The sequence below is a fragment of the Trichoplusia ni genome, chromosome 14, assembly GCF_003590095.1.
Source record: "Trichoplusia ni isolate ovarian cell line Hi5 chromosome 14, tn1, whole genome shotgun sequence".
Lineage (NCBI taxonomy): Eukaryota > Metazoa > Arthropoda > Insecta > Lepidoptera > Noctuidae > Trichoplusia > Trichoplusia ni.
The window spans coordinates 9,408,383-9,421,292 of record NC_039491.1 but is presented as its reverse complement, the minus strand read 5'-3'; the positions used below and the strand labels follow the sequence as shown (position 1 = coordinate 9,421,292).

At 34.1% G+C, this 12,910-nt stretch overlaps 1 protein-coding gene across 1 annotated transcript; it reads left to right on the top strand.

Moving 5' to 3' along the window:
* The first annotated feature begins 8,171 nt into the window (after positions 1–8,171).
* Positions 8,172–12,658, top strand: LOC113500825 (acid sphingomyelinase-like phosphodiesterase 3b). Its single transcript, XM_026881720.1, has 5 exons — positions 8,172–8,246; positions 8,587–8,758; positions 11,470–11,582; positions 11,918–12,099; positions 12,415–12,658. The coding sequence occupies exons 1-5, from the start codon at positions 8,172–8,174 to the stop codon at positions 12,641–12,643; spliced, it is 771 nt and encodes a 256-aa protein (XP_026737521.1). The 3' UTR covers positions 12,644–12,658.
* The last annotated feature ends 252 nt before the right edge of the window (positions 12,659–12,910 follow it).

Genomic DNA, 12,910 nt, shown 5'->3' with positions numbered 1-12,910 from the left:
TGATATGAAGTTTATTCTTTTTAAGTAAGTGCCACTCCAATTAATGAAGGTTAAGCCGGTTGCGATATATTCTAAACCACCAGCCAATTATGGAATGTGACTCCAAAAGGAGAAAAACAATCCAAAAAAGCAAATTTTATTGCTTTTCCAGGATTCAGATTTCGACTAAACTAAATTACTCGAATGAAAGTACAATTGATTGTATTCTGCTGCACTTCCAGTAATTTTGCAAAAAAATTTTTTTTTTAGTTTCAAATAATATTGAAATACGTCATCCCTTTTTCCTAACATTTCACCAACTTCCTATCAACTTAGTTGATGATATACAAAACTATCAACTTTCCGTCACAAACGAGTTTACCAAGCACACAGAGAGCTTGCATCACTCCTACACCTACATTAAACACACACTAACGAACAGCTTCATAAATATGCGCACTTAAAGTAAGCGAGTTCCAAAATGTGTTTTAACAAGAAGTGGTCGAACTACGAACCGGTACGAACCGGTACCGACCGGAACGGTACCGGAACTTAAGGAAGTCCGGCTCGGCCGCTACCCTGTTATAAATTACAGATTAGAAAATCGTTAATCTAATCGCTCCTCTTGAAATTGCTGTTTGAATATTTTTAGTTTTGGAGTGAAATGTCGTCGTTGTTTTATTTTATGTGTAACACTGCTGCGTACCTACAAGCTTACCTTAGTTAATGCCAAAATGTATCTTTTGAATGTCTTACAATTATAGTTTTGGCAAACAATAACTTTGTTTTCTAGTAGAAATGCATAATGACTTTCGAGGGTTTGATCCCGTTTAGGACAAACGTTTCTTTGTTCCATGAATACTTATTAGAAGTATGGCTGTATCTATTCATGTGACTTTTATTAAAATAAAAACAAAAATACAGTGATGTAAAAAATATTAGAAACAAGTAATGACAAACTATTTTGCTGTAAACTAATAGAACGATATGTATAACAAGTCTAACTTTAAAAACAATAGTAGATAATCTTTTTCATAATTAAAACATATTTACGAATAGAATATCATCTTTTATGTTACCAAGGGCTAATTTTATAAAAATGTTACCGCGAACAACATCAATATCAATATTAAACCGCATTCAACTGAACTTCAAACGCCGTTAAGCTGAAAAATCAACAGTTCTTCGTTCCAAGAAAATTGAACGCGATCACAAAGAACACAAAGTTTTTTAGAATTCAAATTATTTTTCAGACTGACAAAATTATGCTTAAGGGTTTTTGAAAGATGTGTGCGATAATCCTACTAATATTATACACACGAAAGTTTTTGAGGATCTCTAGATGTTTATCACTTTTTGACGCAAAAACGGCTGAACGAATTTCAATGAAAAAAATTAAAAACTCTAAAATCCCAATTTTTTTAAGGAATTATTTCATAAATGTACTGCGTTTTTATAGTTGTAAATTGCATTGTCATCGGGTTTTAAGCTACCCTGAAATTCAGCCCGCTAGTTCATCGGGAAGTGTCTCAAAATTGAATTCCAAAAAACCAATCGGAACGTGGGAATTCGAGCAAAAATAGATAATAGCCTCAGATTTCCCATAAGTTATTTTCACTTAAAACATGAATATGCGTTACGTAACCGCGGGAGACTGCTAGGATAATATAAGACTTGTATAAGTCTTTTTAAAGAGAAAATACCTCTATTTATTACCCTCAGTAATGCGGGGCGAGTTTATTGTAATACTTATATGCAGTAATTACTAAGTATTTATGTAACTTCTGCGTAATTAAAACACATAACAAACTTTTTCTTTTGATCACTTTATGAAATTAATTCAAAGAATCACAGACTGTACACTAAAACATTTCTTGCAGTTTTAATAACGGCAATTTGAAGTAATTTTTGTTAATGAAAGTGCTTTTTGTATTTTCAGTAATTAATTTACATTAATAATAGGAAATTTTAAATATTCAGAATCTCTAATAAATTTATATTTTGGTAAGTGGTCTATAAAGCTGTAATCGGTTCCGTCAATTTCAGTGTAGCTACGAATTTCAAGTCACCCGTTGCATAAAATACGGTGATCGATAAATCACAGTTTATTTTATGTTAATATAACTTATGATTTTTTTCTCATTCGCCCGACAATTATTGAAACACAAAGTGATGTTAGTCAATAAAGGTTTTTGAAGTGATAATATGCTATGAGACGGAAGACCGTTACGGTGCCACTTACTTGTATGTGATTGCCTAATCTCTACGGTAGTAGTAGGCAGGATTCTTCTCAATCACATAAGTTACCTAAAGTTTTTACTTTTGTTGAGCGTCCTGAGAACTAACCAATTTTTAATATAAATGTCTCACAAAGTAAATGATGTCATTGAACTTATTAAAACTTAAGTGAAACCGAGAATCTGACGTCGAAACAACTGCTGAACAATGTTAAGTAAGCCCTGACGCATGTACCACAGAATGTGAGAAGTTCAAACAAATTTTATTGACATTCGGGTATTCCCAAAGCGGTGAGAAGTCAATCGCAAATTCCACGTACTTAGAACAATTGACCTATTAATCTATACATATAATAAAATTGTAGAAAAGTGAAAACTGTACATTGAATATTTAAAAAAAAGAATAATTGCAGGGTGGTCTACGAACGATTCCGATGCCGAAAATATGATTTTTAGAATTTTTGTCTGTTTGTCTGTTTGTCTGTATGTATGTCCGGAAAGATCTCGGAAAGTACTGGATAGATTTGATTCAAATTTTCAGAGAATATCAACAAGAGGTCTGGTCAACATACTTTTTACTTATTATCCCGCTTTTCGTTACAGGGGGTGAGCAGGAGCTTTTTATATCTAAAAACAAATATCAAATTATCTCATAAACTACTGAATATATTTCGTTTAAATTTTGCATGAACCTTATCGTACACATGATACAACAAATATACAAAAACCATAACGCTACTATGCAGGGGGCATGAGCACTAAAGTTTTAAATTTTTGGACTCACCCGTAACATCGTGTAATACAATTATGAGGTGTATTTTCACCCCATTGAGTAGTAGCAGCACGGTTATCAATTTACACAAAAAAACATCACGCTATTTATCTTAATACTTTTGACAGAGCAATAATAGGATTTTTTGAAAATAAATCATTTTCACAAAATTAGTTATTTTATTCTCTTTCAAGTCTGATATGGGCCTACCGCGACTATTTCACAAATAAAATAAAAGAAACATAAACTAAAACGTTTTTTTTTTATGCAATTGTTACCGTAATCGGTACATTCTTGAAAGAAAGGAACTTAAATTCTTTTTATTTTTATTGATGTACTAAAATTACTCAAGTTCAAATGTGGAATGCCGTAACATGATTTTGTATTTATTTACGATAGGTGTACCTATGTTTTTAGCTCGGTAATGTTGGCGATGCTACTTCAAGATCAAAACACTCGTAGTGACACTCAACCCAAAGTTGCATGTAGTTCACATTGATCTCATCTATAATTATGCATAACAAAAAATTACTGAACGACACAGTCAATTATTACCTTGGTTCATCTGTAACAACCAGCAAAAATTTTTTTTTCTTAAATTGCAACATTACATAGGCCAAAAGTATTTCGGATAAAAAAAGCCCAGAAAACTTGCATAAAAACTGCATAATAGGTATGCTATGTGAAAGATCTATAAGACCAAAGCTATCAATGAATAGACATTATGTATCTATTGATAGAATAATGTCTACTGATACCTGGGATTTTTTAATATTTTAACGATTTGATCGGTCTACATCCGCCATTATAGAGACCGCACACGTGGTCCTTCCAAAAATTCCTTTAACAATTTATTCTAATCTCTACTTATTTAAAATATTCTTCTTTCGTAGCCTGGTAAAAACAGGGGAAGGAACGAGACTGTATGAGTCTCTGAGATCCCTAAGCCGACGAGGATTAGGAACATATTTTTGGAAATTTTCCCAATGAGGCTGATAATAGCGTGTAGCTATCAGCACTTACATCCGTCATACAATGTCTGGAAAATTCATTTTGGCTGTCGGTATCGACCGCGACAGCGTAACCTCATAACCAACCTCATGTAGTCTTTATTTAAGTTCCATTTATGCAGTAGGGATGACGGTAGGTATTTTACTTCAATGATCGTCAGGTAGGTTAACGAATAAAATACGTAATTTTTCTTTGTAAATTGGTACAGTAAATAGAACTCATGCACATGAAGTCACCTTTATGTTCATATTTTGCTTTGTCGCAACATCTCAAATTACACATATCCTATACTTTAGATTTTTGTCATTGTCAATTTTGAAAAAAAGGGGTGTCTGATATTTTTTTATTATCACGCTATTTATTTATCAGCAATTTAAAGGCAAATCATGATCAAAACACCAGGGGCCAAGATAACACGTTTACCAACTTTTTTATTTTGGAAATATTCCAAATGTTTGTGAGGAAGATCAGACGTAACAATCGATCGATCAAACATAACGTGTTTCAGGAAACCGTTTATCGGGGTGCAATTTTGCAAAATCTTATATCTCATGACACTATGTAAAATCCACAGTTACCGAGCCCGACTCTCACTTCACCAGCTCCGTCCACAAAAATAATTTGACATCTTCTTTATATCGTCAGAAAACATCGTGTGTGAAAATAACAACTGTCTGGCTATCACTGTTCCTGAGAAACAACCAGGTGACAGACAGACAAACGGTCACCGGGGCCTCTGTAAAATGGTTTTGGTTTACCCCTTTGGTTACAGTACAATAATAATTTTATGATACCTCATAATCCGTCTAGCAATTTCAGGTGTAGGCCGGCCCAAGAACACACGTGCTCGAAAATCATAACCCACCCAATTAGTAAATGGAAAATTTCGAATGTAAAACATTTTTAGCAGAAGTGCTAAGACTGAATTATACCTTCTGTTATTTTTTCCTACTTGCATCCCCCCCCCTCCCCCATTTTTAAACGGCTCGATTTAATTAATTTTAAATTAAAATAGTTCAATTCGTTCTGAAGCTATGATGTCACAGACAGACAGGCAGGCAGATATGTCAAAGTTATAAACCCCTCTTTTTGGGACTAAATAAGAAAAAGTCATTAAAACACCTGTGAAATATTTGACACCAGGATAGTATCGTAAACGATTAAATGTGTTTGATTCAAACATTTGATAGTCTTCGGGCCGCTCAAGATTCATTATAATTTAGAAAAAAAACCAAGTTTAAAATATAAAAAAAGTGTTTCATTTTCAATATTGCATTACATTTTTACGATGATCGTTATTATTAAACTTCATAGTTTTTCACATCTTGAGAATCACGCAGACAAAGTCGCGGGCAACAGCTAGTACAAAATATTTCGCATATAGTCTCGTGAAAAAGGTTGATAAATCAATTTATCGCGACAAAAATTTACCCATACAACTTGATTGAGGTCACATTGTAAATGTTATACTAATATTAATAGAATATTTCAGCAAAAATCTAATTAGTCCGTCGGGCAGATTTCTAGGAAAAATTGGATATTTTGTTTTTTATTTTTTTAATAATACGGACATGAAACGCAAACTGACAGTGACATCGCATCATATTCATATTCGTTTACGTAAAAGTGAAAATATGTATTCGATATTTTTAAAACTATGAAATTCATCCGACTAAATGATTACAGTTTTAGTCAAATATTCAGAAATGAAAGTTTCTAGAACAGAGTTTTTTATCCAAACAAAATTGACAAAGCACTCGTAACATTAACTTTTATAAATTGGCATCACAGTCAAGACAAATAAAAACTAATAAAAACATTTTTGACAGTTTCATACAAAATAATACAAACTCAATGAAATGTTCGCACTTAACAATTGTTTAAACCAAACAATACACTATCAATTCCACACGTTACCTTATCACCAGCCATTGGGATGACGTCATAAAAGAGAGAAAGCTCTACCAAACATCGTAGCTCCAAAGATAAGGATTCCGAGGTCAGAAACAGCAGTGTACCGACAAATTCAATTTATTCCACCCATACTGTCAATACACACTGAGCCGAGGATTTAAAGTCAATTTTATATATAAAAATGTATATTCCCTTTGTTCGATATGCGATGGTAAAATAACCCTTTTGAAAGGCTCTTCGTGAAGGTAGTTTGGCAAAGGACTGAATAAACGAAACTCATGTTGTACTTCGGGGTAGAGCGCCGGGATTTGAATAGATTACGTTCTCGGTTGATTATAAATTGCGGTAATTATTTTAAAGATACGCTATAGAGTTATCTAGCTTAGTAATAATTATGTTTCTAGAGGTTGGAGTTTTAAGATATTCTGTGAATGAAATCAAAAACTTTTGGTTAGTGTTATGTTAATGTGGTGTTCTTTTTCGGTTTTCCTTTTTTGCCGGATATTTTGTTGCCTTATCAAATAATTAAGTCACATCTTTACTTTGAAAAAAAGAGAAAGTACTTTTTTTATTCGAGGCAGGTACCGAAACTTTTTATATAAATATCACTTAGATTAGAATAGAATTAGACATTGTTATTAAATCTTGAACTTCATTTGAAATAATCTCAATCAATACCAATTGAATTGTTTGTCGAAATTAGAACGTTGAACCTTTCAGATTCCCTTTGGGTACCTCGGATATCAGATCGAATAACTAGATTACAGCTCGGCCCAATTAATAAAAAAACTCCGTTAACGGATAGCTCGGCTGGCACTAGATTTTCAGAACAAAAATTCCGCTGCAAAATGATTTACTTGTTTCTGATACGATATAATTTTTGTTGTGTGTAGGTACCCTTTCTTTAGGGAATTGATAAGCGTTTAGTTATTCATTTTTATTTTAATGAAAAAATTTGATCATGTTGAATTACTCTAAATCAAGATGTCATTCAGTGATTCTGAAATTCCCAGTACTTAAGATTATTAGCTGAGTATTCCAACATTTCAAGTTTTAATGGTTGCTTTTCCTATCATTCTGTTAATAACCAGAATCTAATTACATAATTTTATGAATTTGATATTCCACTAAAGAGGTATCAAGTAAACATTAACAGCTTTATAGATATTTTGGTTTCCGACCGCACAGTTTACCAAGTGGCAATCGCCACAACAAAACCGCTTTGCGCGTCGTTTTGGGGGTTCGATCTCCATATAGAACTAGCATGATCGGCCTCTTGATGTATTTGTGCATAATATGATTTGAATATTTTGATAAACATGGTACATCCAAATGACACAAGGATTTAAGGCCTTAATGAGGGAGTAGTTTTCTTTTTCAGCTACCAGCCTAGCTTTTCCACAACTAGAAAAAAAATTGAAGAGGCGCGGACAAGAATATTTTTTTTAACTTTTAAATTTCAAAGAGGCAGCTGATTAAAGCAAAATTACTTGCTGCACTACAACATCGCAAAAGGACGTTATATTTTAATCAATGTGTACCAGAATACTTAGAGAGCTAAAATCTATTTCAAACTATAAAAACTCTTTTGGGATGAATTTTCCCGGATTTGCTCTTCCGTTGCTACACAGAATTCCTGTAAGTGATAACATTTTATGTTCGCATATAAATTCACTTCTAATAGAAGAATTTACGTAACATCAGTTTGTGCCATCGACATTTTGTATTAGCACAATGTTTCAATATGAATTTACGTGTTTCTGTGTTTATTCTTATAGAAATATAAGGATACTTAAATTCAATTCAATGAATCACATGTTTGTTGTATTATTGCCAGAAACTAACAAAAGTGTTTTACGAAAATAATTTTTTTTTTTTTAAATTTCATGCCTTGTTTGATACTTCGGCCTGATATTATTTTCTATGAAAAATTAAATGTTTGTGGCACATAGATACTAAAACATTTACTTTGAATTTGCTGAATTTAATATGCCTCTATTACAGAAATATAACCTTAATATTCATCGATATCAGTTTTTAGAATTCGAATAATATTAACAAAAATGAACTTAAGTACATTTCAAACATCAGTGACAGAAAAACAAAACATATTTCCTATCAATAAACACACATTCATAATCCACAAACACTTCAGATCGAAACATAAGTGACACATCAAAGACTTCAATATCTTAACCTACCCTCAACTTGGCCCAGTGACCTACTTACATAAAACAAACGTCAAAATATCAATTCTGATGGTTCGTGTCGATGGACACGGACTTGTCGAGAAGTTTTTACTGTTGAATAGCTCTACAAAATCGGACATTCTGGTAGTTTAAAAATGTGCATTTTTTATGTATTGTATGTGTCATCTATAGGTGAGTTGTGACGTATAAAAAAAAAAGTACAAATGTGGTCTTCAATATCTATGACGGCTAATTATAGCTTCAGTTAGTTGCTTATTGTTTGAATTCATTAAGAACTTAAGATTATTTGGTCATAAAATCGCTAGTTGGTGTATTGAATCCATCAAGATAATAATTTTCTCTAATTCAGATACAACATCTTTTGGCAGAACTCTCCCAAAAAAATATCACTCTGTGTTGGCTCAGTAGCCAAACACAACAAAATATTTACACAAATGTCTTTACATTTTATTTTACTCAACAGGTTTACATAGTGGGGCACGAGGCCCCCGGGTCAGACTCGCGGCACCCCTACGACATGTCATCTGACTCCAATGCGAAATACCTTCGCACAGTGCGACGTCACGCAAAAATTATTGCGGGACAGTTCTTCGGGCACCTTCACGCTGACACGTTCCGAGTTATTTACGATAATGGTGAGTCAAATTATATTGCTTTCATGTCGCACTGAAGACAAGTGATGTTCTCATAATTATCGATTTTTAACGTGATTAAATCCCGTCAACTATTGACTTGCGCATATTATGTTAATTTACGTAAAATATTTTTTTACACTGTTCTACCAAGCCCTATGTATCGCGATGTAAAAGTTCTTTTTTTTCATTATGATTGTAAAAAGTAAGATAGAACATATGAGAAAGCTTTTTCTAGGTGTTAAAAATTATGGATAATATTTGGTTCCGTGCATGACAGTCTATATTACGAAACTAAATGACACGAAGCTTAGATTGCTACTAATGTTTTGCAGGCTTTAAGAAAATACCCCATGATAAATTAGAGATTTTGATTACAAAACAACTCTAAAATTCCGCACCGGGTTTGATTAGCCACGTTATGCAGGCAACCTGTTTGTCTCAGCAGTCACAACAACAAAGGGTTTCATCATGCCTCTGGATCTCGTCCAAAAGTGAAGGGTTGCTGGCAGTGACCTACTAATCTGAACAAAATGTTAATCAAGGTCCCTATAAATAGCTCCTTTTGTGTCGATGCCTCAACAATACGACGAAGTTTCTGGCTTTGTTTGTTCTTCACGTAAGCCTTCCAGGAAGGCGTCGAATTTAAAGCATTTAATGATTGTAAGGTAATCTGAACTTTGAATAACAGATCGAATATCTCTTGTCGTTTGCCGTTCCTTCGAAATGTAGCATAAATTTATACTACAGTATAATAAAATGCAAACATAAAAGTAAAGTTTTATCGGTCTATCAGTCCGCCGTTTACGAGCCAATATTCATATCCATTCATGAACATGGGCTATTTCTTAAACCACTTTAATAAATCTTGTCCGATCCATCATTTTATTTTTCGTTCGTCTTTTATTATTAAGATGAAACAAGTGGCTAGCTGTATGATGATAAAAATTAATATTAAACGGAGCACCCTTGTCAATATAAAAATGTAAAAATATCTTGGTTGAAAATTAAACGAAAACAAGCTGTGTCAACCACGTAAGTTGAGTGATCCTATTCTCATGAGTTTTCCGTAATCCAATTTCCTTAGTTGAATCTGAAAATTTGATTTTTAAAGGCAGGAAATGTATTTTTGCACGTGTCAGTAATATCAGCGGTAAACGAATGCAGAATTAGTTGAATTCATATTGTTTTTACTGGTAGTGTTAGGTATTTAATGTTTTATTGTGCATTTTATTTTTGTTAGTCGTTTATGTACTGAATATTTAAAGTAAATGGGTATTTATTTTATGATGTCCATTCTGCTGAGCGTTGTTTACTCTCAACTTTCATTCGATACATAAAACTACACGTTCCATTATCTATCCAATCCATTCCATCCATCCAATCCATTATCTAAACATTTTATAGACGATTATCTCGTTTCTACTGCTAGACCGAATAATAGAATTTCCATAATATTTTCCGGAGTGTTTCAGAACTATATAACCAACATTATCACTATTAAAGTATAGCTATAATAAAAGCCTCTTAAAATGAAAATCCTCTCTGAAAAAATAACTTCATCGCTTCCATTTACCACTTTTAATAAAAGTGTAATAACTATAGACGTATAGATAGATATTGGAGGTTTTAATTAAATATTGTCATCGAACACTCGCTGCATTTCAGCAAGTTGGACATGACATTTTATTTGCTCGGCGCTCGAATAATTACCGTAAAACCAGTTTATCGGGTGCGAGATGACATTTTTTGGTACCAATAAATTGTGGAACGGTGTCTGCTAGTCATCATGAAAATTTCACCGGCGAAATTAGTGAAGGACGGGTATAAATTGTTTCATTACTTAACAGGTCCAATTAACGCTGTTACGTTTATTCGCGCATTAAAATAGCGATTATTCCGTGAAAGTAATTGAAAACTATTACCCTGACATTAACCTTTGTATAATGAAGGATGCTATTTAAAACGTATGACGAGCGAAAGGGCGCTGTAACCCGCATCGAGTTGTTAGATAAGGATGTCGATGTGAACAAAAATACACTTGCAAAATAGTTGTTGAAGGTTTTATTCTCCAATTGTTTTTTTTTTGACGCAAAGCGCATTTTTCTCGCATACATTGTTACTCTAATGATGCTAATATATTACTGGTAGAACAGCTTAGGCAGTATCTGCATTTTTTCAAGAGCCATACATTTTCCGACCTCGGATCTTGCCTACACGGAAGATGAATCCTATACTAAGTGCTCTAGTCAGCATTTATGTTAATAATTATTATACAAGATCCACGTTCCTGCACAATGTATGGAAATCGTGACGTTGGAATATAGAGCAGGGTTTTAGCATAAAAAATAGGGGGTAAAGAAACTGTGTATGATGTATAGCACTTGTACTAATACCTACTTGTATAGAACGTAATAATTTTTGTATGGTTTTTGTAATTCAGAAAAGTTTGAGTGTATGTTTACTCGTATCGATACTCATAATAAGGTTGGAATAAAACTTTAAAGAGCTAGCCAACGTAGGTTTTGATTTGACCAAAACTGCGAGAGCAGGAGCGCGAATTTCCTTACTCGCTTTTTGTCTACTAAATTACGATTCTCTGTGACATAAAAACACAGGCAAGTGTGTCGTGTGTAGTATGTATGTATAGTATCGATACGAGTAAACATACGCTCAAACTTTTCTAACCCAAAATCATTTCTTGTTATACTTAGATCGGCCAGTGTCGTGGACATTCATGGCTCCATCAGTGAGCCCTCACCGAGATCCCGCCGACTCCTCCAACCCCGGGCTCAGGCTTTACAAGTTTGATACCAACACAGGAAAGGTAATTTTACAACTTCTTTTGACAGCTTATTTTTTATGTAGCCCACGGTGTCCCACTGCTGGCAAAGGGCTCCCCCAAACCTTTCCACGATTCTCTGTTCTGGGCCACATAGAACCCTATCTATTACTGATTTCGAAAATTGATTTAAATATTTTTAACTTCTTAAAAATCAGTAATTGTTGTTGCATAAACAGAACCTTAAGATTTCTCCAGTTATGTATTTGATTTCAGAAATATTTATGGAATCACATGCTTATCCAGAATATCCCGACGAGATTCTTTTCCAAAGGTTTTATGAAAACAAGACAACACTTCAATAAAACTCTATGTCCTAGGTGTTGGACTACACCCAGTACTACCTAGACCTGGCGGCCGCCAACCGGAACGTGGCCGAGTGGACGGCGGAGTACAACCTCACGCAGTACTACGGCCTGCACGAGGTGTCCGCCATCTCCCTGCACAACCTCGCCGACAAGCTGCAGATAGGCACGCCGCATGAGACCAATATATTCCACAAGTAAGTTCCTATGTTGACAGTTTGTTAAGGCGGATTCTACCTTATTGAGGAAGCGATAGGCTGCAATGCATCTTGATTGTAGAACGGGGCGAACTACTGTAATCCTTTATAGTACTGGACCTACGATCCTTTAAGGAAAAGTAATGTATGTAGTGTTCCACTGTTTTGTGATTTTATTTTGTTTTTTGATCTTTTGAAACAAAATTTCAAAGAATTTCTTTATCGGATACCGGATGCCTACATTCGTTAAATACCGGATATTTAGGCTAAAAAAAATATCTTACATGCTTTGAAATTCAAATTTCTCCTTACCAGGTACTTACGCGCATACCGCGTGCGTCACGAAAGCTCCGAGTCGTGTGACGGCGCGTGCGCACACCAGCACTTCTGCGCGATCACGTGTCTAGAGCACGTCGCGTATCGGCAGTGTGTGGAGGCGGCTGCCAGTGCCCTCGCTGCCGCCGGCGACTCTGCACCTCTCACCACGCCGCTACTGAACACTATCGTAATATTATTTGCATTCATTATTGTTGTTATTAATTAATTTTGTTTATTTACAGGAATGTCTTTATTTGACGAGATTTTTTTAAGATGTTTTTTTTTAACTTTTTAAACGACTTCAAAAGGAGCAGGTTCTCAATTATTTTTACATGTTTGTTGCCCCAGAACTACGGACTAGATTTTGTTGATTGTCTTAATTTTCAATAGGTTTCATTGAGTCTAAATTTTCATCAAATTGGCTCAGTAGTTTTGTTTGAAGTCAGTTCAATCTAATGATCTAAAGTTCAACTTCACTCCACAATATGTATTG